This window comes from Moschus berezovskii, chromosome 9 (genome assembly GCF_049115385.1).
Source record: "Moschus berezovskii isolate FMDL1 chromosome 9, NW_MosBer_1.0, whole genome shotgun sequence".
Lineage (NCBI taxonomy): Eukaryota > Metazoa > Chordata > Mammalia > Artiodactyla > Moschidae > Moschus > Moschus berezovskii.
This window is the reverse complement of record NC_142468.1, coordinates 99,461,776-99,489,065: the sequence shown is the minus strand read 5'-3', so window position 1 is coordinate 99,489,065 and position 27,290 is coordinate 99,461,776. Positions and strand designations below refer to the sequence as shown.

The following is a 27,290-nucleotide window of genomic DNA, read 5'->3' as shown; positions in this document are numbered from 1 at the left end:
ACAACCTACCCCTCACCCTGCCCACCCCCCCTCCCCAAACCACCAGGGGCAAGACTCAGGCCAGGGGAACAAGCGTGGGTTGGATAGAAGACTTAACTAGCTTGAGTTATTGCCCTCATGCAGGGAATCCTGTTTGTGTGTTTCTGGTAAGGTGTGCAGAGATAAAAGCTTTAACTAACTTGAGTTATTGCCCCCAGGGCAAGGAAACATGAGGGAGAGGCAGGTGCCTTTGTGATGAACTGATGCATCTCACTGCTCTGGCCTCAGGTGGAGACCTACACTGAAGCATCAAAGTGGACTGGCACGTATGGGTTTCCCTCACAAGCCACAATGATGTGTTTCTCCGCCTGGGTGGTCTTGTAGGCACAGTTGGGGTACTTGGAGCTGCCGGTCTCACGGCAGTCTGTGATGCTCATGGTGGAGTAGCTTTGGTAGCAGTTGGTCTGCCCGTTCTTACAGGCAACATTTTTCTGGGAACACACGGCCTGGACATCGGCCAGGGACTCGTGAACAAAGGTGTTCACCGGCTTGCATCGTCCTTGGGTCAGGTTCCGGCTCTTCATCATCTGGTTGCAGTAGTTGGAGCTGCTGGCAGAGGAAGGGCTGGAGTCCATGTGCTGCCTCTCAAACTTGGCGGCCGCAGATTCCTTGCCCAGGGAAGGCTGGACCCGCACCAGCAGCAGCACCAGGACCAGCAGTGACAACAGGACCAGGGACTTCAGAGCCATGATGACCTCACTCCCCCGGAGAAACCTGCTAGGGAAGAAGGGCAGAGGAGGAAAAGCATCGCCTTAGCAAGAGAACCCCAGCTCCCACCTGTAGCCTCCCTGGCTTACAGTCTCCCTGCCGGTCAACCAGAAAAATGTCCCTGTTCCTAAGAGCTTTTCTAGGTAAGGAGACACTCACATATACTCTTCCCACAAACATTTGACTCCCACTCCCTACAGAGGTGTTGTCCTCCCCTCTGGGTGGTGACCCCAAAAATGATCTAAAATCCCGACAGTCCTGTCTTTGAATACAGAAAGTCTTTTGATATGAAATATATTTGGAAAATAAAATACTTCTGTACCCAGCACTCATGCAGCTCATTAGGGGACCCTTTTGAATAAACCACTAAATAAATAAGTCAGATTTTGAATAAGCCAAGTTGTACCCCAAGATAGCCACCAGTATTCATCCGGATCACAGTTGACAGAGCCCTGTTGTCCTCCAGCACAAGGGAAACTCAGTCCCTGACCTGTGTCTGACACCACACCATAAAGGATGCCATTGTATTCCTATGGGAGATTCAAGCCTCCCCCAACCTGGAGGCTTCTCCTTCTCCAGCCCCGTGGGCTCTCTACAGCCTGCGTGCTCCATTCCTGACCGCAGCTCTGCTCCCTGTCCCTGTCTGCCCAGCCCAATTCTGAGGCTAGCCTCACTCACCCTGGATCCTCCCTCTCAGACCCTCAAGCAGAAGCAGCTCCTTAGACCACTTCTTGGGCTGCTTACCTGGGTCTCTAGTTTGATGTCTGAGAGAGAGAAGGCAGTTTCTGCATCATTCTCTTCCAGAGGTGTGGACCTTATACCGGTGAAAGGGGGCTTGGCTTCCAAGAAGGGTGGGAGGAGCATCTTGGTCTCAGTCCACAGGAAAACAAGGTCATGTGAGGAAGGGTTGGGGAATTGCCCAGGGCACCTGGCCCAGTAGTAAGACTCCGGTTCTGTCCCTGGGGTGGGAAGATCCTTTGGAGAAGGAAATACCAACCCACTCCAGATCTTGCCTAGGAAATTCCATAGACAGAAAATCCTGGCAGGCTACAGTCCAGACACAACTGAGCACGCACGCACATTCTCTTTGGGGGGCTGCTGGGGATAGTGAGCCTTTGCCAATAAGAACTTTTCTCTCTATAAAGGAGCAGAGAAAGCCACTATAGCACTGATGCTCAGACTCCAACCAAGTCCATGTTCCACACTAAATAGTCCATGCATGTGTGCTAAGTCGCTTCAGTTGTATCTGACTCTTTGCGACCCTGATAGCTCAGTTGGTAAAGAATCCGCCTGCAATGCAAGAGACCCCAGTTCAATTCCTGGGTCAGGAAGATCCTCTGGAGAAGTGATAAGCTACCCACTCCAGTATTCTTGGGCTTCCCTTGTGGCTCAGCTGGTAAAGAATCCACCCGCGATGCGGGAGACCTGAGTTGGGAAGATCCCTGGAGAAGTGAAAGGCTACCTACTCCAGTATTCTGGCCTGGAGAATTCCAGGGTCACAAAGAGTCGAACATGACTGAATGGCTGTCACTTTCACTTTTCACTTTGCGACCCTATGAGACTGTAGCATGCCAGGCTCTTCTGTCCATGGGATTCCCCAGGCTAGAATACTGGATTGGGTTGCCATGCCCTCCTCCAGGGGATATTCCCAATTCAAGGATCAAACCCATGTCTCATATCTCCTGTGTTGGCAGTTCGGTTCTTTTACTACTAGCACCACCTGGGAAGCTTGAGGAGGTTAGCAAAAGTCACATAACAAGTAATCATGGGAAGGAGAAGGCATGGGATGTCTTCTCTCTCCCTGGGAATCCTAAAGTCGCTTTGGCCATAATTTCAAGACTCCCATCAGCATCTGCAGGGGGACGCAGGTGGCAAGAGGAAGGGTTGGCAAAAGGAAGGGGTGGCAAGGGGAAGGGGGTGGCGAGGGGGTGAGAGGTGTCCAGCTGCCCCTAGCTGGAAGGCTCCCTAGATCTGGAGAGGAGAAGAGTACCTGAACATGGAGGAGGGAAAGAAAGCTTCTGTGTGACCTCACCCAGTTCTGGCCTCTTCTACACTCCTGGATTGTTGAAAGAGAGTGTGTGACTGTTCTTATCTACAGTGATCTCTCCTCCTGTAGGCCAGAGTGGAGGAGAGGAATTTGAGATAAGCCAATATGCAAAGTCCCCTTTAGAGAAGAAACAAAGAACATCATATTTCTTAGCAGTAGAATTTCCTCCAAGAAAGAGACCCGTATTGCTGAGAGACAATTTTGGTTTTTTATTCATTTACTTTTAAAGTATAGACGTCCCTGGTGGCTCAGATGGTAAAGTGTCTGCCTACAATGCGGGAGACCTGGGTTCAATCCCTGGGTCAGGAAGCTCTCCTAGAGAAGGAAATGGCAACCCACTCCAGTATTCTTGCCTGGAAAATATCATAGATGGAGGAGTCTGGTAGACTACAGTCCATGGGGGTCACAAAGAGTTGGACACCACTGAGCGACTTCACTTTTTACTCACTTTAAAGTATAGTTGATTTACAATGTTGTGTTAGTTTTAGGGATATGGCAAAGTGACTCAGATATATATAGACATATACAGTTATTACTTTTTTATGGAGGATAATTTTACTCCCTCTGGAGTGTGAATTATCAAAATATCTCTGTATTCAAGGTTTACACTGTCTCGGTCTGTAACCAGGAAGGGTTAATTTTGACTCCCTACTGGACTGAATCGTGACTTTAATCCTTGTTTTTTTTTTTTTTTTTTTGCTGATTTTGTTATTATAGCATACATAAAGGCCTGCCTCAGAGACTCCTGCCCATCCCCACACCCTTAAACTAAAGTGAAGTCGCTCAGTCGTTTCCAACTCTTTGTGACCCCATGGACTGTAGTCTACCAGGCTCCTCCATCCATGGGATTTTCCAGGCAAGAATATATGGAGTGGGTTGCCATTTCCTTCTCCAGGAGACCTTCCCAACCTAGGGATCGAACCCAGGTCTCCTGCATTGTAGGCAAATGCTTTACTGTCTGAGCCACCAGGGAAGTCAGACCCTTAAACTAAAGTGTGTTTGTTTAGCTCACAGGAAGATAACCTGGCCCTGCCCACCTGTAAAGACCTGTGACATTCTTAAGTTCCTTATGTAGACAATGGTGCCACTTGCCTACTGCTTGCCTGGGGTGGCTCAGAAATTCACATTTGCGGGAGAGGGGATGGCCGGAATTGCACATACCTGTGGCATCCTTGCTTATTGATATGGCAGGAGATATTCCATTTCACACCACCTGCAAAAAGGCTGTGTTTGTGTGTTAAGTCACTTCAGTCATGTCAAATTCTTTGTGACCTACAGACTGTAGCCCACCAGGCTCCTTTGTCCATGGGATTCTCCAGGAAAGAATACTGGAGTGGGTTGCCATGCCTTTGCCCAGGGGATCTTCCCAACCCAGGGATTGAACCTGTGTCTCTTATGTCTCTTGCATTGGCAGGCAGGTTCTTTAACACTAGTGTCTTTAAGGAAGTGAAACTCACATATTCCTATCTGGGACTTGCTATTCTAGAAGGTATTTGCAAGAAATAAACGGTCTTTCTACTTTAGCTTCCCTGGTGGCTCAGACAGTAAAGAATCTTCCAGCAATGTGGGAGACCCAGGTTCCATCCCTGTGTAGGGAAGATCCCCTGGAGAAGGGAATAGCAATACCACTCCAATATTCTTGCCTGGAAAATTCCACAGACAGAAAAGCCTTGTGGGCTACAGTCTATGGGGTCACAAAGAGTCAGACATGACTGAGCAACTAACACTTTCACTTTCAACTTTGTTTCCTCACCTCACCCCTCATCTCTGATCCATAAAAGAATCTGGCATCCAGGCCCCAACAAAATGGGGCCTTATTTTGAGATGTTAGTCTGCCATCTTCTTGGTCAGCTGACTGTCCAAATAAAGTTGTTCAGTTCAGTTCAGTTGCTCAGTCATGTCCGACTCTTTGTGACCCCATGAATCACAGCACGCCAGGCCTCTCTGTCCATCACCAACTCCCAGAGTTCACTCAAACTCATGTCCATCAAGTCGGTGATGCCATCCAGCCATCTCATTCTCTGTCGTCCCCTTCTCCTCCCGCCCCCAATCCCTCCCAGCATCAGAGTCTTTTCCAGTGAGTCAACTCATCGCATGAGGTGGCCAAAGTATTGGAGTTTCAGCTTTAGCATCAGTCCTTCCAATGGTAGTTAGAATAGGAAAAAGGATTCCAAAATGTTGTGGTTAAAAGATAAAGAAAAGACAGACAAGCAAAAGCTGAGAGAATTCAGCATTACCAAACCAGCTCTCCAACAATTGCTAAAGGATCTTTTCTAGACAGGAAACACAGAAAGGGTGTATAAACTTGAACCCAAAGCAATAAATAAAATGGCTACGGGATCGTACTTACCAATGATTACCTTAAACGTAAATGGGTTGAATGCCCCAACCAAAAGACAAAGGCTGGCTGAATGGATACAAAAACAAGACCCCCATATATGTGGTCTGCAAGAGACCCACCTCAAAACGAGGGACACATACAGACTGAAAGTGAAGGGCTGGAAAAAGATATTCCATGCAAATAGAGACCAAAAGAAAGCAGGAGTAGCAATACTCATATCAGATAAAATAGACTTTAAAACAAAGGCTGTGAAAAGAGACAAAGAAGGAAACTACAGAATGATCAAAGGATCAATCCAAGAAGAAGATATAACAATTATAAATATTTATACACCCAACATAGGAGCACCGCAATATGTAAGACAATTACTAACAAGTATGAAAGGGGAAATTAACAACAATGCAATAATAGTGGGAGATTTTAATACCCCACTTACATCTATGGATAGATCAACTAAACAGAAAATCAACAAGGAAACACAAACTTTAAATGATACAATAGACCAGTTAGACCTAATAGATATCTATAGGACATTTCACCCCAAAACAATGAATTTCACCTTTTTCTCAAGCACACACGGAACCTTTTCCAGGATAGATCACATCCTGGGACATAAATCTAGCCTAGGTAAATTCAAAAAAATTGAAATCATTCCAAGCATCTTTTCTGACCACAATGCAGTAAGATTAGATCTCAATTACGGGAGAAAAACTATTAAAAATGCCAACATATGCAGGCTGAACAACACGCTGCTGAATAAATGAACAAATCACAGAAGAAATCAAAAGAGAAATCAAAATATGCATAGAAATGAATGAAAATGAAAACACAACAACCCAAAACCTCTGGGACACTCTAAAAGCAGTGCTAAGGGGGAAGTTCATAGCAATACAGGCACACATCAAGAAACAAGAAAAAAGTCAACTAAATAACCTAACTCAACATCTAAAGCAACTAGAAAAGGAAGAAATGAAGAACCCCAGGGTCAGTAGAAGGAAAGAAATCATAAAAATTGGGGCAGAGATAAATACAAAAGAAACAAAAGAGACCATAGCAAAAATCAACAAAGCCAAAAGCTGGTTCTTTGAGAAGGTAAATAAAATTGACAAACCGCTAGCCAGACTCATCAAGAAACAAAGGGAGAAGAACCAAATCAATAAAATTAGAAATGAAAATGGAGAGATCACAACTGACAACACAGAAATACAAAGGATTATTAGAGAATACTATCAGCAATTATATGGCAATAAAATGAATAACCTAGAAGAAATGGACAAATTCCTAGAAAAGTACAACTTTCCAAAACTGAACCAGGAAGAAATAGAAAATCTGAATAGACCCATCACAAGCACGGAACTAGAGGCTGTAATCAGGAATCTTCCAGCAAACAAAAGCCCAGGTCCAGACGGCTTCACAGCTGAATTCTACCAAAAATTTAGAGAAGAGCTAACACCTATTCTACTCAAACTCTTCCAGAAAATTGCTGAGGAAGGGAAACTTCCAAACTCATTCTATGAGGCCACCATCACCCTAATCCCAAAACCTGGTAAAGACCCCACAAAAAAAGAAAACTACAGGCCAATATCACTGATGAACATAGATGCAAAAATCCTTAACAAAATTCTAGCAATCAGAATCCAACAACACATTAAGAAGATCATACATCATGACCAAGTGGGCTTTATCCCAGGAATGCAAGGATTCCTCAATATCCGCAAATCAATCAACGTAATACACCACATTAACAAACTGAAAAATAAAAATCATATGATTATCTCAATAGATGCAGAGAAAGCCTTCGACAAAATTCAACATCCATTTATGATAAAAACCCTCCAGAAAGTGGGAATAGAAGGGACATACCTCAACATAATAAAAGCTATATATGACAAACCCACAGCAAACATTATCCTCAATGGTGAAAAACTGAAAGCATTTCCCCTAAAGTCAGGGACAAGACAAGGGTGCCCACTCTCACCACTACTCTTCAACATAGTTCTGGAAGTTTTGGCCACAGCAATCAGAGCAGAAAAAGACATAAAAGGAATACAAATTGGAAAAGAAGAAGTAAAAGTTTCACTGTTCGCTGATAACATGATCCTCTACACAGAAAACCCTAGAGACTCTACCAGAAAACTACTAGAGCTAATCAATGATTACAGTAAAGTTGCAGGATATAAAATCAACACACAGAAATCCCTTGCATTCCTATACACTAATAATGAGAAAATAGAAAGAGAAATTAAGGAAACTATTCCATTCACTGTTGCAACGAAAAGAATTAAATACTTAGGAATATATCTACCTAAGGAAACAAAAGACTTGTACATAGAAAACTATAAAACACTATTGAAAGTAATCAAAGAGGACACTAATAGATGGAGAAATATACCATGTTCATGGATTGGAAGAATAAACATTGTAAAAATGAGTATACTACCCAAAGTAATTTATACATTCAATTCAATCCCTATCAAGCTACAAACGATATTTTTCACAGAACTAGAACAAATAATCTCACAATTTGTATGGAAATACAAAAAACCTCTAATAGCCAAAGCAATCTTGAGGAAGAAAAATGGAACTGGGGGAATCAACCTGCCGGACTTCAGGCTCTACTACAAAGCCACAGTCATCAAGACAGTATGGTACTGGCATAAAGACAGAAATATAGATCAATGGAACAAAATAGAAAGCCCAGAGATAAATCCACGCACCTATGGACACCTTGTCTTTGACAAAGGAGGCAAGAATATAAAATGGAGAAAAGACAGTCTCTTTAACAAGTGGTGCTGGGAAAACTGGTCAGCCACTTGTAAAAGAATGAAACTAGACCACTTCCTAACACCATACACCAAAATAAACTCAAAATGGATTAAAGAGCTAAATGTAAGACCAGAAACTATAAAACTCCTAGAGGAGAACATAGGCAAAACACTCTCCGACATAAATCACAGCAGGATCCTTCATGACCCACCTCCCAGAATATTGGAAATAAAAGCAAAAATAAACAAATGGGACCTATTTAAAATCAAAAGCTTCTGCACAGCAAAGGAAACTATAAGTAAGGTGAAAAGACAGCCTTCAGAATGGGAGAAAATAATAGCAAATGAAGCAACTGATAAAGGATTAATCTCCAAAATATATAAGCAGCTCCTGCAGCTCAATTCCAGAAAAATAAATGACCCAATCAAAAAATGGGCCAAAGAACTAAACAGACATTTCTCCAAAGAAGACATAAAGATGGCTAACAAACACATGAAAAAATGCTCAACATCCCTCATAATCAGAGAGATGCAAATCAAAACCACAATGAGATACCATTTCACACCAGTCAGAATGGCTGCTATCCAAAAGTGCACATGCAATAAATGCTGGAGAGGATGTGGAGAGAAAGGAACCCTCTTACACTGTTGGTGGGAATGCAAACTAGTACAGCCACTATGGAGAACAGTGTGGAGATTCCTCAAAAAACTGGAAATAGAACTGCCACATGATCCAGCAATCGCACTCCTGGGCATACACACCGAGGAAACCAGAATTGGAAGAGACACATGTACTCCAATGTTCATCGCAGCACTGTTTATAATAGCCAGGACATGGAAGCAACCTAGATGTCCATCTGCAGACGAATGGATAAGAAAGCTTTGGTACATATACACAATGGAGTATTATTCAGCCATTAAAAAGAATACATTTGAGTCAGTTCTAATGAGGTGGATGAAACTGGAGCCTATTATACAGAGTGAAGTAAGCCAGAAAGAAAAACACCAATACAGTATACTAATGCATATATATGGAATTTAGAAAGATGCAAATGATAACCCTGTATACGAGACAGCAAAAGAGACACTGATGTATAGAACAGTCTTTGGGACTCGGTGGGAGAGGGTGAGGGTGGGATGATTTGGGAGAATGGCATTGAAACACGTATGTTGTCATATGTGAAACGAATCACTAGTTCAGGGTCGATGCACGTTATAGGATGCTCGGGGCTGGCGTGCGGGGATGACTCAGAGGGAGGATAAAGAGAGGAGAGAGGTGGGAGGGGGGTTCAGGAGGGGGAACCTATGTAAACCCGGGGCGAATTCATGTCAATATATGGCAAAACCAACCAATTTAATATTGTAAAATAAAAAAAAGAAAAAAAAAAGATAAAGAAAGGGAAAAGCCCGCAAAAATGAAACAAAAGAAAACCTGCAGACTGGAGTGAGAACTTCAGGTGAAACAAACACACCCCCTTCTTGGTCAGCCCAGTTTACATGGAGCAGGCTCAGTGGAGAGGAGACAAATGAATGCAAGGAGGAAGCCAAGACAGATTGAGGCCTCACCTTTGGGGTCTGCCTGCCCTCACACCTCGAGGGTGTACTATCCTTTGCTTGCCTAATAAAACTAAGCTATAACTGAGCTGTAACACTGGTCTGCCATTTCAAATCTTTGCTGCGGTGAGACATAACCAAGGAAATTACACACTCCCGCAACAAAGTCGTATTCTGTGTCTCAATACTTAGTCTCTCAGATTTATTGTCCTATCATATGGTGAACAGAACAACCTTGGACTCAGTAACAAGTCCAAATCCTGGTTTAGCACCTTAAGCACTGGGAAAGTTTTCTCATCTCTAAAATGGGTGATAATAACATGTTTCTCTTAGAATTGTTTTTAAGACAAAATAAGGTAAGAAGCAGTGTTCCCTGATAGCTCAGTGGTAAAGAACCTGCCTGCCAATGCAGGAGACGTAGGAGACACATATTCAGTCCCTGGATCAGGAAGATCCCTGGGGGAGGAAATGGCAACCCACCTCAGTATACTTGCCTGGGAAATCCCGTGGACAGAGGAGCCTGGCAGGCTACAGTCCATAGAGTCACAAAGAGTCAGACAAGACTGTGCTACTGAGTACACAGGCCAGGTAAGATGCAGACAGTGCTTAGAAAGCCTGCTATTATTCACAAAGAGTGGGGTTAAAACCTCCCACAAGGAATCTGTTTAAGTAAAACTAGGTGATCTTGGAATTGCTTTCTACAGGGGGTGGAGTCAATAACTGCCTGGCTTTTGCTTTGCTAAAATCCAGAGCTGAAAACAGCAGGAAGTTTCAAATCCCTGGGGAGGGAAAGGTAGGAGGAAGAGAGAGGAGAGAAAACTTGATGGAAAGAACAGAATTTTTTCTTTAAAGAGATTTTAAAGAAAATAAATAAATAAACACTTTTTGACTGCCCTGGGTCTTCGCTGCTGTGTGAGGGCTTTCTCTAGCTGCAGTGAGTGGGGCTACTCTTCATTGCGGTGCGTGGGTTCCTCATTTTGGTGGCTTCTCTTGCTGTGGAGCAAGGCTCTAGGCGCGTGGTCTTCAGCAGTCGTGGCTTAGGGGCATGTGTGCTCTTCCTGGCCCAGGAATTGAACCCATGCCCTCTGCATTGGCAGTCGAATTTTTAACTCCTGGACCAATAGAATTCTTGAAGGGAAAATTTTCAAATTCTTTTGCCACATGAAATCCAAGAAATTTTTGGCAAAGTAAACCTTCTTTTCTAATGTGTTTAAATTTGGAAGGGGAAGTGGGGCCAAAGAAGATGTGGTAACGTGTGAGCTTTTAGTTTCCTGTTTCGTAATTCACTCACCACCCAGGTTTTGTTTGTTTCTTAGTCTTTAGATTGTACTCACACCATCTTGAGGGGTGTTAGAAGGAAAACTTTTCCTATACTCATTTATGTACAGTCCAGAACTCTGTGAATTAACTGACAAAATGGCTTAAGATTAACAGAAGGAGAAATGACAAATTTATGCCCATGCACATGGAAGAACACAGAAGTGGTTCCCTGAACTGCTTGGGAAAAGGTTTATACTTTACATCAGCTTAATGGGAGAGAGGGGAGCAAATAGGGACTCTATAGGAAATAAACGGATTTTTTAAAAGAAAGATAAATGAGCTTTTATGGGAATAAATGGGACAGAAAATAATTTGTTTTAATGTTTGTCTAATGCAAGTGTGAGTGATCTGTTTTCTTCCTGGGTGTAAACCCCCACTACAGGGATGTATAGCAGCTTTACTATCAGAAGATTCTGCCTTTATTCAGAAAGGGAAGCTCAGAAAAAGCTTCTTTCTGCACCTGCTGTGTCTCAAATATCTTCAGTTTAAAATAACCTTCATATCAACTCTACAGATCTTCATTGGTTACTCACAGTAACCAATTTAGAATTTTCTCACTCATTCATTCATTCAACCTCAGTGAAGTACAGAAATAAGTTACAGGGCCTGCCCTGAAGGTGCCCAATAGGATGGTTTGTATTCGCCAGGGGAGTCCCACTAAGGTGTTGGGCATGGCTGCATGAAAACAGTCATTCTTGTGTCACTTTTCCAGTGCAAGAGGAATTTCAGGGAGTTGGTCCAACAAGATTTCAGAATTACAGCGACCCAAATAAGGTTCTTCAATAGTCTACCCCCTAGGCATCCCAAAGTAAGATTTCATTTTGCCTGTTTGTGTATGGCAATCTGGACAAATCCTTGGATTTGTTTTTTATTTATTTTTTTATTTGTTTGTTTGATTTTGTTTTGTTTTGTTCTTTGGCTATGTGGAGTGACTTGTGGTATCCCAGTTCCTTGACTAGGGATTGAACCTGGGCCCCTGCATTGAAAATACCAAGTCCTAATCACTGGACTGCCAGGGAATTCCCACCCTTAAGCTTTTAATTAAATTATGGAAACCATCAAGAACCATTAATAGAGCTGCCGTGCTTGTGCTTGTGCTCAGTCACTCAGCTGAGTCTGACTCTTTGTGACCCCATGGACTTTAGCTCACCAGGCTCCTCTGTCCATGGGGGTTCTCCAAGCAAGAATACTGGAGTGGGTTGCCCTGCCCTCTTCCAGGGGATCTGCCCAAACCAGAGATCAAACCCAAGTCTCCCACATTGCAGGTGAATTCTTTACCATCTGAGCTACCAGAGAAGTCCAGAGCTACTATATGACCCTGAAATCCCACCCCAGGGTATATATCCAGAGAAAAACAAGATCCAAAAAGATACATACACCCCAATGTTCACTGAAGCACTGTTTACAATAATCAAGACATGGAAGCAACCTAAATGTCCATCAACAGAGGAATGGATAAAGAAGATGTGGTACATATACACAATGGAATATTTCTTAGTCACTAAAAATAATGAAATTATGCCATTTGCAGCAACATGGATGGATCTAGAAAGTGTCATACTGAGTGAAGTAAGTCAAATGAAAAATATCATGTTGAATCTAAAAAGAAATGATACAAATGAATTTATTTACAAACAGAAAGATACAGACTTAGAGAACAAACTTATGGTTACTGAGGGGAAGAGATAGGGAGTTTGGGCAGGTCATGAACACATGGCTATATTTCAAATGGATAACCAACAAAAACCTACTGTATAGCACATGGAACTCTGCACAGTGTTGTGTGGCAGCCTGGATGGTAGGGGTTGGGGGAGAATGGATACATGTATATGTATGGCTGAGTCCCTTCACTGTTCACCTGCAAATATTACAACATTGTTAATCGGCTATACCCCAATACAAAATAAAAAGTTCAAAAATAAATAAATAAAAAGCCAGATCATAACAGGTAAGACAACTTCTGCCTGGTTTTCCCTGTCTGCTGTGGGACACCCACACTTGGACCCAATCATCATGTTGTGAGGAAGATGGTGCCAAGTGGAGGCCTTGTATAAATATCCAGCCAGCAGGTCCAGCTAAGGTTTTAGAACCCATTACTCTCACATCTCACATACTGTTCACCACTGAAGCACCCTGAATCCTGCCACTCTTCTTCTCTGACCAAAAGAAGGGGAGCCTCATGATCATCTTATCTCAGACAGAGAAATTTTGGATCTCAGATTTCTAGACTCCTATTGATAACCCAGAACTAATTTTACTTGTTGACAGATCATATCTTAAAACTGAAACTGGACGTTATCAAGCAGGATACGCTCTCATTAACCTACATACTTTAGGGGATGAAGACTCCCTCCTAATGGAGGGAGTCACTGCAGATGTGGTAAAAATAGCAAAAGAACTGAGATAGATGGGCACCAGTCTGAGTAGCTGAAGTCTATCCTCTGTGGATAGATACTCCAAGTAACGATCATGGCAGGAGAAAGGAGGAGCTGAGTCCTGCCCAGATAAGAGACAAAGAGACCGGGAACTTATGGTTGCTGGAGGGAAGGGATAATTAGGGAGTTTGGGATGGTCACGTATACACTGCTATATTTTAAATGCATAACCAACAAGGACCTACAGTATAGCACATGGAAATTTGCCCAACATTATGTGGCAGCCTGAATGGGAGGGGGGATTAGGGGAGAATGGATACATGTATGGTTGGTGGTTTAGTCCCTAAGTCAAGACCAACTCTTTGCAACCACATGGACTGTAGTCTGCCAGGCTGCTTTGTCCATGGGATTCTCCAGGCAAGAATACTGGAGTGGGTTGCCATTTCCTTCTGCATGGGATCTTCTTGACCCAGGAATTGAACCCAGGTCTCCTGCATTGCTGGAGAAGGCAATGGCAACCCATTCCAGTGTTCTTGCCTGGAGAATCCCAGGGACAGGGGAGCCTGGTGGGCTGCCATCTATTGTGTCGCACAGAGTCGGACACGACTGAAGCGACTTAGCAGCAGCAGCAGCAGCTCCTGCATTGCAGGCAGATTTTTTGCCAACTGAGCTACAAGGGAAGCTTGGATACATATATGTGTATATGTATATATATGGCTGAATCCCTTCCCTGTTCATCTGAAACTATCACAACATTGTTAATTGGGTATATTCCATTTGTTGTTTTTCAGTTACTCAATCGTGTCCAATGCTTTGAAACCCCATGACTGCAGCACACCAGGCTTCCCTGTCCTTCACCATCTCCAGGAGTTTGCTCAAACTCATGTCCATTGAGTCAGTGATGCCATCCAACCATCTTTTCCTCTGTCGTCCCCTTCTCCTCCTGCCTTCAGTCTTTCCCAGCATCAGGGTCTTTTCCAATGAGTTGGCTCTTTGCATCAGGAGGCCAAAGAATTGGAGCGTCAGCACCAGTCCTTCCAATGAATATTCAGGACTGATTTCCTTTAGGATTGACTGCTTTGATCTCCTTGCAGTCCAAGGGACTCTCAAGAGTATTTTCCAACACCACAGTTCAAAAGCATCAGGTCTTCCACGCTCAGTGTTCTTTATGGTCCAACTCTCACATCCATACATGACTATTGAAAAAACCGTTAACTTTGACTGTTCGTACATTTGTTGGCACAAAAGGAAAAAAGAGAGAGAGAGATAAAGAGATTGCATATTTCCCATTCTTGAGGTAAAGGAGAGCTTTTCAACTGCACATCTGCAGAAAGGCTCCTCAGAGGCCAAAAAGAGGGCGTACCACTGCATAATAGGTGGTGTCAACCTTCCCACAGGCCTCTGTGCTGAAATCCGTCTTGGCTAAGAGATTTGCACAAACAGGAGAGGACTCTGAATTTATAACAGAGAGACTCAGAGTCAGACAAAGCAAGATGATTGGCCAGAGGAAACCAGGAAGAAATGCTCCATGCAAGTGATTTAAACCACCACAAGAGTGAGACTGTCTCTCTGAGCCACCCCATCGCTATCCCACCCCACTAGTGTATATCTATTCACATGTATCGTTTTCCCTCTTAATAAACACTTCACTGTTTCACTATCTTCCATCTCTTTGTTGAAATTCATTTCTATAAAGCAGATAAGCCAGGGACTTCTCACTGTCTGCTGGCACTTGTGGTCTAATGATTAGGATTCAGTGCTCTCACTGCTGAGGCCTGGTTTCAATCTTTGGTTGAGGATCTGAGATCTTGCTTCAAGCCACTGCTGGCCAAGGCCACCCAAGGTCGGAAACAGAATTAGAAGTAGAGCTTGAAGATGTGACTTCATTGCTGCAGTTTCATAAGGAAATTTTAACGAACGAGGAGTTGCTTTCTGATGAGTGAGCAAAAGAAATGGTTTCTTGAAATGGAATCTACTCCTGGGGAAGATACTGTGAAGATTATTGAAATGACAACAAAGGATTTAGATTATAATACAAATATAGTTTCTCTGGTGGCTCAGATGGTAAAGAAACTGGCTGCAATCCAGTAGACCCAGGTTCAATCCCTGGGTTGGGAAGATCCCCTGGAGAAGGAAATGGCAACCCACTCCAGTAGTCTTGCCTGGAGAATCCCATGGACAAAGGACCCTGGTGGGCTACAGTCCATGGGGTCACAAAGAATCGGACACGACTGAACGAATAACATACACAAACACACACACACCAACATAGTTGATAAAGCAGTGGTTTGAGAGGACAGACTCCAATCTTTAAAGAAGTTCAACTGTGTGTAAAGTGCTATCAAACAACATTGTATGCTAGAGAAATTGTTCTTGAAGGGAAGAGTAATTTGATGCTGCAAACTTCATTGTCAGTTTATTTTAAGAAATTGCTGAAGACATGTCAAACTTCAGCAGCCGCCACCCAGGTCAGCTATCAAGGCAAGATCCTTCACCAGCAAAAATATTATCACTTGCTGAAGGTTCAAATGATGGTTAGTATCTTTTAGCAATAACATATTTTTATTAAGGTATACACTTTTTTAAAAATAAATAATGCTTCACAAACTTAATAGACAGTACAGTATAAACATAACTTCTGTATGCACCGAGAAACAAAAAAAATCATGTGACTCAGTTTATTCCAATGTTCACGTTATTGTAATAATCTGGAAACAAAGACATAATATCTTCAAGGTATGCCTGTATACATTTTTTGCTTGCCTTTTATCCACTTTTTAAATTTGGTTTTAGAAAGAGAGTTTGCTAAAACAATTTTTTTCTCTTAAATAGACACAATTGAGTGACTGAACTGAACTGATGACTACTTCTGTCTTCAGCTTGGAGTGTTTGCTCCCTCTTGGTTTCATGACTGATGGGTTTGAAATTGAATCTATAGCTTGATGTTTGTGGTTTTAATTTCATGTCCCTTTATAATTTCTCTTTTCCTCCTTACTTACATTCATTGATTTTTCTAGAATTAAAAAATATATACATAACCAATTCAAAAGATCCATCATCTGGTCATCGATGAGTAAGATCTTCATCTTAGATGGCAACTCAAATCAATGCATTTCCATGTCTTACCAAAAGCATATGCCTCATCTCAAAATAGAGTATGCAGCCCTTACAAGACCCAGAAAGTTCACCCCCAGAGTTAGTCTAAGAGGGTAAAAGCCTTCAGTGCTACAGGCGGTAGTCCCTGGCACAGTGAAAACGGTGTCTCTAGTTTCCCAGGAGAGTGTGAAACGCCTCCATGACAGATCCATTAATCTGTGATGCCAGGTAATGGTGCTATTGGAATGGCATGTTTTGAACACTGAGAAAGCAACAAAAGTTAAGCTGACAAAAACCCCTTTTAGACTTGGACTCCTGAAAAATTCCCCTAAAAGCTGGCTCTTGGGTTGACCCACCAAGTTGCACCCTGGTAAGTGTACTCGGGATGGTGGAGACCAGAGAGAATATTCTCATTGGTTACAAAGCCAAGCTCTCAGGATATAGAAAAAGACGAAAGGAAAAACCTCAGCTTGTCTTTACATAGGAGACCCACAGCAAAGTTTGTCCAAACAGATGCCAGTCTGATGAGAACCATTAACTTCCCAGTCTGTGAGTCCAGCTTGAACATCTGGCTATAGGGTTATGCCAGTGTTCTGCCCCATGGTTTTTTCCTCCTTAAGACAAAGACAAACAGTGACCATCTCTAAGAAGAAAAGGCTTAATGCCAGAGTCACTATGTCCATGAAACTAATTCTGAAAGTATTTTTTCCAGGTAATTTAAATTTAGAAAGAGAGAAAAGGGACTTTCACAACTTCCCTTCCACTTAATCCTGTGGGGAGATATCCCGGAGGTTGTTGTGATAGGAAATCCCACTTTCTGCCAGCTTTTGTCAGATGTCCCAGGATCTCTCAGCTGCCACAGCCTCCAGAGAAGAGGAGTCTGGGCAGTATCATGCTGATTGTGCCAATTGCCAGGGATGGGAACATGTCCCTCCTACCTCTCTTGAATTCTTTTGGCTGTTCTAATAAGTAGGTTAAATGCAGATTAACAGGAATAGGGGGACAAATTTACTTTGTATATACAGAGGTCTCATAGAAGTAGGAGCTGATAAGTATCCACCTTGCAATGCAGGGGACACCAGTTCAATTCCTCATCTGGAAGATCCCACATGCTTCCTGGCAATTGAGCCTGTGCCCTACCCAATGCTGAGAGAGACTGAAGGCAAAAGAAGAGGGCAGCAGAGGATGAGATGGTTACATAGCATCTCCAACTCAGTGGACATGAATTTGAGCAAACTCTGGGAGATAGTGAAGGACAGAGGAGCCTGGTGCGCCACAGTCCATAGGTTTGCAAAGAGTCAGACACGACTTAGCAAAAACAGCAACCTACAACTCCTGAAGCCCTGTGAACCTAGAGCCCGTGTTCCATAAGAAGAGAAACACCACAATGAGACGCCCTAGCACCACTACTAGAGAGTGGCCGCCCCATGCTCTCTGCAACTAGAGAAAGCCTGTGCATAGCAATTAAGACCCAGCTCAGCCAAAAATAAACATTAATTAATTAATAATAAAAGAAGTAGGACCTTTAAGAAGTGTCCAAGGCAGGCAGCTTTTATACTTTTGAGATTAAAAAAAAACACAATAAATTGGTGAGGAATGGACAGAGCTAAGAAACTTAGTCTTGGTAAAGAATCTAAACAGAGTTTGGGCTTGGGGCAGTTGGTTAGCAAAGAAATAACAAGGGTAGTTTTACAGCCTTCTCAGCCCTGGTTTCCTTATCTCTGGGCATAAAGATGTCTCTTTGCCTCCTAGACAGGGAGGAGACCTTTCACATGGGATATTTATTTATTGCTTTCTGGGAGACAAAGAAGAGTATCAGAGCGTCCTTTTTGCACTGGTTGTTTCTTTGTAATTTTAATTCAAAATAATCAATATGTCACTTTGATCTATTCTGTGCTGGCCTGCCCTGAGTCCCAACAGGGTCATTGTTACCTGTCAGCAACAGAATTCTGGAAAAATTATAAAGGTTGGACATGGTCATGAACCAAAGCCTTAATTGCCCTTTGGATACCTTTAGAAACTCACCTAACTTCTACACTCCATGGGATTTAAATGTTTTAGTTATTTTATGTAGATTTTCAGGATGAGTTGTATCTAAGAGCATTGTATCTTTGCCAAAGGGGCTTCCCTGGTAGCTCAGCTGGTAAAGAATCCGCCTGCAATGCAAGGGACCCCAGTTTTGATTCCTGGGGCAGGAAGATCCCCTGGAGAAAGGAATGACTACCCACTCCAATATTTTGGCCTGGAGAATCCCATGGACAGAGGAGCCTGGCAGGCTATGATCCATGAGGTTGCAAAGAGTCAGACACAACCGAGCCATTTTCACTTTGCCCAAGAGCTACAGCTTTACAGTTGCTAAAAGAGCTGCTTGATTTAGAGTCTTCTTCTTGGGGCATCCCAACTTTAATATCAAGTGATTGAGGCACAAGTTTTGTGGGAACAATTATAAAAGAACTCGCTATGGTGTTACCTCTTACTCAAAAACTGAAGGCAACAAAAAAAAAAACAAATAAATAATAGCAAAAACAGAAATAAAGAAAGTTGTCCTTTTTTCATTCACAATCTTCTGGAAATGCTGTAAAGGACTAACAGCATCCTTAAATTATAATTAGCAATATTGGTGGATGGACCTAGAGATTGTCATACTGAGTGAAATAAGTCAGACAAAGAAAAACAAATATCATATGATACATCTCTTATATGTGGAATATTAAATAAAGGTACAAATGAATTTGTTTATAAAACAATAACAGATTCAATGGACATAAACTTGGGCAAACTCTGGGAGATGGTGAAGGACAGGGAAGCCTGGCATGCTGCAGTCCATGGGGTCAGGAAGAATTGGACAGGACTTGGCGACTGAACAACAGCAGAGTTACAGACTTTGAAAAGAAAAAACGGTTACCAGGGCATAAGGTGGGGAGGAAATAAGTTGGAAGATTGGTATTGACTTGTACATACTACTATATATAAAACAGATAACAAGGGCCAACTGTATGTTTTTCCCTGTGGCTCTGCTGGTAAAGAATCTGCCTGCAATGCAGGAGACCTGGGTTCCACTCCTGGGTTGGGAAGATCCCCTGGAGAAGGGAAAGGCCACCCACTCCAGTATTCTAGCCTAGAGAATTCCATGGACTGTAAAGGCCATGGGGTCACAAAGAGTCGGACATGACTGAGTAACTTTCACACTCACAAGGACCTACTATATAGCACAGGGAACTCTACTCAATACTCTGTAATGGCTTATATGGGAAAGAATCTAAAAGGGAGTGGATATATGTATAACATTCATTTTGTTGTACACATGAAACTAACACAACACTGTAAATCATCTATACCCCAATAAAAAAAGCTTTTTTAATAAAATAAAATGAGCATTATTGGGAATCCTCTGGCGATGCAGTGGTTAGGACCCAGCACTTTCACTGTGGTGGCCCAGGTTCAGTCCCTGATTTGGAAGCTAAGATTCCTTAAGCCTCAAGGTGTGGCCAAAATAAACTAGCAATATTTTCAGAAACCCTTGAGCTTTCTTGACCACAGCTTCTCCCAGCCACTATCTCTACGGCCCAACAGACCACTCTCTTAGGAATACATAGGTTATCCCCCTATGAATTGATAACTGGAAGGCACATGCTTTGGGACTTCCCTGTAGCTCAAACAGTAAAGAACCTGCCTGCAATGCAGCAGACCTGGGTTTGATCCCTGGGTCAGGAAGATCCTCTGGAGAAGGGAATGGCAATCCACTCTGGTATTCTTGCCTGGAGAGTCCCATGGACAGAGGAGCCTCGCGGGCTACAGTCCATAGATCCTATAAAGTTGGATATGACTGAGCAACTAACACACACGCATTTGAAATTTTACCTCCAATTCTAGACTCACCCCTACCATATGCAGATATGGCAAAATATCGTGAGGGACTCTTGTGCTATATACCCAGTCCTGTCACCAACAGATTAAGGCCACACTCCCACAACATCTTTCTAAACAATTTCTTCATTATTTTCAATCAGAGCATTTTATTTATTGAAAGAGACATCAGAGAAAAATTATTCTTGAACCTCATAGGAAGGGACCTTATCCAAACACTGTTAACAACAAATACAGCAGTAAAACTATAGGAAATCAATTACTGGCTTCACAATTCACAACTAAAGTGATTTATAATTCCATGTAATTAGACGGTTGTTTCAGTACAAGATCTCAAACCGAGGATTCTCAGAGATCCTTCAGAAACCATTGATCTTCAGATGTAGACAGCTAGCCTAAGACCTTTGGAACAAACAGAAGATCACAGATAGTGGACAGCCTCCAGCCAACATGTTGGGCCAAAACTTCTATCCAATTCTTGTTTGTTTGTTTGTTTTTATCTGCTTGCTTATAATTCTTATTATTTTCTATAGATCGCTTGTTGTCATTCACCTATGCTACTGTTGCTGCTGCTCGGTCGTTTCAGTCGTGTCCAACTCTGTGCGACCCCAGAGATGGCAGCCCACCAGGCTCCCTCATCCCTGGGATTCTCCAGGCAAGAACACTGGAGTGGGTTGCCATTTCCTTCTCCAATGCATGAAATTGAAAAATGAAAGTGAAGTCACTCAGTTGTGTCCGACTCTTAGCAGCCCCATGGACTGCAGCCTACTAGGCTCCTCTGTCCATGGGATTTTCTGGGCAAGAGTACTGGAATGGGGTGCCATTGCATTCTCCGGTCATTCACCTGTAAAGAGCTTTTTTCTCTTTTCTTCCTGACATTATAATTGTTAGGTCAGGATAGACTCATTATAAAACGATAAATACGTCAGGTGATACATGTCAATTCATTCAACGGAAGGATTTCTTTCTCAATGCTTGCATATATCAAATTGTCACATTGTAAACTTTAAATATCTTACAATTTTATTTGTCAGTTATATCTCAGTGAAGTTAAAAAGAAAAGGAAATACTCATTCAACTGCCATTTTCAGATGATCCCAAGTGATAGCCACAAGACTGTTCTCAGTCTTACCGATTGCTGAATATACCAACAATCACCAGATTCCCATGATAAAGCCCTCTGAGCAATTCCAATTTCATCAAATAAGGCCACAGGTGATCACAGTCAATGACATTTCTACCTGCACCCACTTGAACAATGGATTCCAAACAAGTCAACTGGTGACTCTGCTAGAGTCCTTCACACAACTGAAGTGACCAAGCATGCACTCTCTCCCAAAAAAGACCCTCAGTTAATAAAATCTACTGTTCAGACCCTAGATAATTCTAAATTTTAACTCAACAATCTTTGTAGGGTGGTGAGCCAAACCTGAAAGAGACTAGTAGAAATCCAAACATGTTACGTAAGGCCTTGGTTCCAACCTCATGTCATAAACAGCACTTTTCCCCCTGGATCTCCACATACCTCTCCTGGATACTACTTCCTTTGTGATCAGGATGCCTGGTCTTGTTTGCCTCAGACTAACACCTCATGATCATTAGGAATAGTATTCCAAGACTTGTCTGTAATTCTATAAATCACCAAGACTGGAAATTCCAACTTAGGTATGAAGCCAAGATGACACCATTCTGGATTATTAATACTTGGGTGAGTTACTGGCTCATTTTTATTTGAATAATCAGAACAGTGTTCCCATCAGTGGGAATCATCAGTTCAGTTCAGTTCAGTTCAGTCGCTCAGTCATGTCCGACTCTCCGTGACCCCATGAATCACAGCACGCCAGGCCTCCCTGTCCATCACCAACTCCCGGAGTTCACTCAAACTCATGTCCACAGAGTCGGTGATGCCATCCAGCCATCTCATTCTCCATCGTCCCCTTCTCCTCCCGCCCCCAACCTTTCCCAGCATCAGAGTCTTTTCCAGTGAGTCAACTCGTTGCATGAGGTGGCCAAAGTATTGCAGTTTCAGCTTTAGCATCAGTCCCTCCAATGAACATCCAGGATTGATCTCCTTTAGAATGGACTGGTTGGATCTCCTTGCAGTATAAGGGACTCTCAAGAGTCTTCTCCAACACCACAGTTCAAAAGCATCGATTCTTTGGCAATCAGCTTTCTTCACAGTCCAACTCTCACATCCATACATGACCACGGGAAAAACCATAGCCTTGACTAGACGGACCTTGGTTGGCAAACAAACAGAAAAACTTTAAGAAAGCTACTACTAGGGGAAGGGATAAATTAGGAGGTTGGGATAAAAAAAAAATCACACTACTATACATAAATAAAATAGGTAATCAACCAGGACCTATCATATAGCCTGGAAACTATATTCAATACTCTGTAATAACCTATATGGGAAAAGAATCTGAAAAAGAACAGATATATGCGTATGTATAACTGAATAACTTTGCTGTACACCTGAAACTTTCACAACATTATAAACTAACTACACTTTAATATAAACTCTTAAAAAATAATAAACCTATTACTAACTCTCACAGCTGCTGTTAATGACACTAACCTTTGCCTTGGATTAGAGGTCAGTCTCAACTCACTGGCACGAGTAGTGACGGACAATCACATTGCTTAAGATTTCTTGTTGGCTAGTCATGGTGATGCCTGGGCCAGTACTAATACTTCCTGCTGTACTTGTCCATGAAATAGGCAAATTTAACAGGCCTCCCATTGTCTTTAAAGAAAAGCTATTTGGATGTCTAAGATTGAGCTTCGTGACCTATGGAATATGTCTCTTGGCCTGGGTTGGACAGCTGGACTTTCTGGTTTTGAAGCACCTCAGACAGACTATAAATTTCCTTTGTTTTAGTGATAGTGATCATTATGCTGGTCTGTTGTAGAGCCTTAAATGCTTATGTGCAGCCCCTCTCTCATCAGATGATCACCATGATGATCATCTACAAAAATAGAAAGATCACGAAGATCTTACAATGCAGTTGAATATGAAGTTAACAGAACTTTTCCTGAGCAATGAAGATCTGGAATTCTTGCTTTTCACAAGTTGACCAACCTCTTGGAAGTGAGAGAATGAACACAAAGAGGGACTGAGAGACCAAAATACATGAACAGACAACAGCCAGACTATATTTGAGATAAACTTCTGATCCATAATCAGCAGCAATATAAATCCAGGAAACCTACTCTATGTTGTAAGCCAGTCCAGGAAGCCAAACAACAATATTCCATCTAGGGCAAAGGTAGTGTCATTAACAGCAGCTGCAAGAGTTAGCAAAACAGGTGGTCTATTGGCCTCAAACAGTTGTGACTAGATTACTAAGTTAAAGCTTCCTAATTTTTGTCTCTGCTTCCCCATATTAGGACTTACTGGAAAAATCAAATATGCATCTCTGACTGTAGGTTGTCCTGCTTCTAGGTAGCCCACTTCCAGCTCCATGCCAGCAGCCTCCAATTGGAGCACATCTGAAAACTTCTTTTTTCCACCATAAAACTTTCCCACTTCCCTGCTTTTGAGTCTTTGACAAATAAAAGGGATAGTGGCTGATTTCCGACTATAGTAAACTGAATAAATTGGCTCTTCTTGTTCCCATCTGAGTGGTTTTGTTCATTTCCACATGATCTTTAAAACTGCAAAGAAGGGTTTATGTAGAAGGTGAGGGTTTTATTTTACAAGGAAGGTTTGTAAAATCTCAAGGACTGCCCCCCAAACACATACACTCACTCATTAATATTCCAGAGTTCTTTGTCACATGCAGAAAGTAGGAAGCAGAGAATAATTAGAAGGAGAAAAGATGGAAAAGTGGAGGCAGGCAAAGAGGTGACCAGTGATTGGAAGGAGAGGGCAGTGAGGAGAAAAGAAGGAAGACCCAAAGATATATCTGAAGTCAGTGCTGCCCCTGACCTCACCCACCCTGGTCGCCTCTACAATCCAGATGCCCAATTTCCCCCAGAGGGAAACTGGCTAACCTCACCAAGATGACATCTTTTAACTCATTTTCTTCCATCCAGAAATTCCACATGCGATTCTAAGCCTGAGATGAAAGACAAGTTTTTTGTTTGTTGGTTTGGCTTGTTTGCTTTTAACTGTGCTGGATCTGTATTACTGTGCAGACTTTCTCTCATTGTGGCCCACGGGCTTCTCTTGTGCAGCACAGGGACGTCTCGTTGTGGTGCACAAGCTTCTCTAGTTGTGGAGCACTGCCTCTAGAGCATGTGGGCTCAGGAGATGAAAGACTAGCTTTTAGCAATTAATTACGTAGAGAGTGGAAAGGACGGGGTGGAGGCTAAGCTGAGATAATGTGCAGCACTTCTCCCAGCTCTAGCTCTTCCTGTCTTCTACAGAGCTCCATCCTGCTGCAGGATCCTCTTCCCGGAAACTCTGTATTTAGGCTGTGCATGCTGTTCAATCGCTCAGGTGACTGACTCCTTGAGACTCCACAGAGTGTCTAAAGCTGACCTTGCGAGTGGTGACAGGTCATAAGCAGACTGGGCAAGAGGCTGCGGGGAGGGAGGCAGAGTCAGGGATCTCCAGCTGAAGCTTCCTTCGACTGGAGACTCTTCCTTTCCTGTTCCTCCCTTTGGCTTCAGACACTGAAAGCGTTTGAACATAAATGTTTAAGAACTGATTCTCCAACAATCAGGTGAGAAAAGGTTTGCTAGGTCTGAGGATATTTAGGGGCACAGGAGGGGCACGGATGTATCTTTCTCAAAGCTATGCTCTTGTCTCCAGGTCTTAGCCTCCCTCCCTGAGCTTACTCCCCTGCTCCTTTCTTCTACATCTCTGTGCAGAAGCTCCCTGCTTCATCTATTCTTTTATCTTCCTCCATAAGAATCCAAAACCATTTAGAAACCATACTGAGCATATACTTTAAGCCTTATTTCCAAACACAGAATACAACTTTTATCTTCTTATTAAAGAACCTCCTTTGATGAGGGTGGATATAGGTGGACTTTTGTGGAACAGAGGAATGAAGTCCTGACATTCTGAAATCTCTCCAAGAAGACTGTTGAAAAGCCTGAGTGTGAAGGGGATGGTGTTGGGAAGGACATCAAGCTGTAGGCAAATGAGAAGCAAGAGGATGATGTCTTGAGTCCCAGAAGATATGAACGCAACTGACATACACAAGCCCTTGGGATTCCAAGCTCGGGGATCCTGTCACTAAGCATGACTGAGCTATCCATCTCCCTGGTCTGCATTCTCCTGAGGGGTGATGGGAGGACCAACGTGAGTGTTCAAGGAAGGCTCCCAAGACCACATCAGTAACTAGTTGATCCTAGGCCCGGATTGGTAAGTGAAAGGAAATACACATTTGTCCCTTTCACAGAATGCTTGGAAATTAACCCCTGAAATCCACTTAAATTCAAAGGCAGTTCAGGAAGGTTAGAACTATTATACCACACTACTGGGCCCCGGGCCCCAAGAAACCTCCTTAAAGAGGCTGTGGCCAGGCCCACTCACACCTCCCACACTCTTCTCTCGGGTAGGGCACTTGCCCCGCTCCCAGGTTATACAGTTTTCCTGGCTCCTCTTCAGGAGTGGGGCTCTGGATTCTGGGTTCTCTGAAGCCAACTCCATGGAGACAGAGGTCACTGTGGATGGAGGTAATCTGGGAGTTCCCTAGGAGTCAAACAGCCCAAGTGGCCCATCAAGCCTGTCACAGAGCTTTGCATTTATCAACCTTTACTGAGCAGCCCCTTCCCCAGGGAAACACTGTACAGTCTTCTCCCAATTCCTACCTCTTGCCGACACCCCAATACTTCACCTCTCAAGACAAATCAACTGCAAAAGGGTAAAAAGCTTTCGAGGCTGTGCAGGTTCCTGTTGATGATCCCCATTTTACAAGACTTCCCGTGTCTCTCCCTGTCCATCCCACCGTCACACACCCAGCAGCCCAAACCGGGAAAGAAGGGGTTCCCAGAATTCCCTGCTGGACCAGTGGTCAGGACTCTGTCCTTCCACTGCCAAGAGTCCAGTTTCCATTCTTGGTCTGGGAACTAAGATCCCACAAGACACGAGGTGCAGTCAACAGATAAAGGAGGGCGGGTTCCCACACCTGCCCACGGGCTGCCCTTCCCAGGGCCGGCCCTGACCCCCCGTGACCTGCGGGCGCGGCCATGGTCAGGACTCAGGCACACACGGGCTGGCCCGTCTCCCGCTCCCACCTCCCGCCTCCACATCATCACTGCTTCCTCAGCCCAAGGACGCACACATTCTCCACCTGTCCCTTCCCACTCCAGTTCCCAGCCCTGGTCCTTCTTAAAGTGAGGTCAGATCTTGCCCAGGGTATCTGAGAAAAGAAAGATGGGTGTCTGCTGCTCCTGATTGGAGAAGATCTGCTTATCTAATTACCTAATTAACCTGGGTTGCTCAGTGGTCTCTAGGCTTCAGCTATTTTAGGAGACCCAACCCCTACCACCACCGACCCTTCTTCCCCCCTCACATGAGGGATAGCCACTTGTGCTAACTCTTCTGGTGGCTTATCACAGGGGCGTTAATTTTTGACCAGGTCGCCTGCGTGAAAGAAAACAGCTGGTGACAGAGGAAGGCAGGGCACCTGAGGGATCTAGGAACGTCAGATCTGCAGTCTCCCCTGGAGCCAGATACCTGTCTTCTCCTGAGAGGGGCTAAGCAACTTAATCATGGACTTCTATTTAAGACCCAAGTGCTGAGAATTCTCCCCAACAGAAGCAGCCTCTCCAGTCATAATGCAAACCAGACCTTGAGAAGAACTCCAGGAGAGGTGAGGGTGGAGTTATCAGAAAGCAGCAAGAGGAATGGGGTGGAGTGAGGGGAATGAGGGAAGGTTCCAGAGCAAAGAGCTCCCTGGGGACCACTTCTAAGCATAAACAGGGTTCCCACCCCATCATTAAGAGCAGAGGAAGGGCAATTCAGAAAAAAAGGCTAGAAAGAGATACTAGTCACATTCAGCAAAGCACCGTGTGTTAAGAAAAGGGCAAATTTCTCGATGTGGCCAGGAGGAGGCAGGAGATGGCACAGAAATGAAATGCAGGCCAGGGTAGAAGGCTCTTGATGCCATGAAAAACACTTCAACTCATAAAAGATATAGACAGTTACCTTGAACTCAAGGATGAACTGCACACAAGCAATATACACCCGAGTAGCCTGAGGGCCAGAGCGGTCCCAA

General features: G+C 43.4%; 1 protein-coding gene across 11 annotated transcripts; it reads right to left on the bottom strand.

Annotated features, from left to right (window-relative positions):
• Window positions 1–27,290, bottom strand: LOC129562783 (ribonuclease pancreatic). Of its 11 annotated transcripts, none has more exons than XM_088840031.1 (5): window positions 10,337–10,612; window positions 3,956–4,007; window positions 2,780–2,857; window positions 1,492–1,722; window positions 1–753 (listed from the first exon to the last, which is right to left on the bottom strand). In XM_088840031.1, the coding sequence occupies exon 5, from the start codon at window positions 726–728 to the stop codon at window positions 276–278; it is 453 nt and encodes a 150-aa protein (XP_088696157.1). In that variant the 5' UTR covers window positions 729–753; window positions 1,492–1,722; window positions 2,780–2,857; window positions 3,956–4,007; window positions 10,337–10,612; the 3' UTR covers window positions 1–275. The 11 variants fall into 11 exon arrangements, with proteins under 11 accessions (XP_088696157.1, XP_088696162.1, XP_088696155.1 ...); XM_088840036.1 differs by lacking the exon at window positions 10,337–10,612 and adding an exon at window positions 9,935–10,203 and having other exon boundaries at window positions 1–756; XM_088840029.1 differs by lacking the exon at window positions 10,337–10,612 and adding an exon at window positions 9,935–10,201 and having other exon boundaries at window positions 3,956–4,018.

Excerpts from the sequence above, each read along its gene's own strand:
- LOC129562783 (XM_088840037.1), bottom strand. The coding sequence starts at position 728 with ATGGCTCTGAAGTCCCTGGTCCTGTTGTCACTGCTGGTCCTGGTGCTG.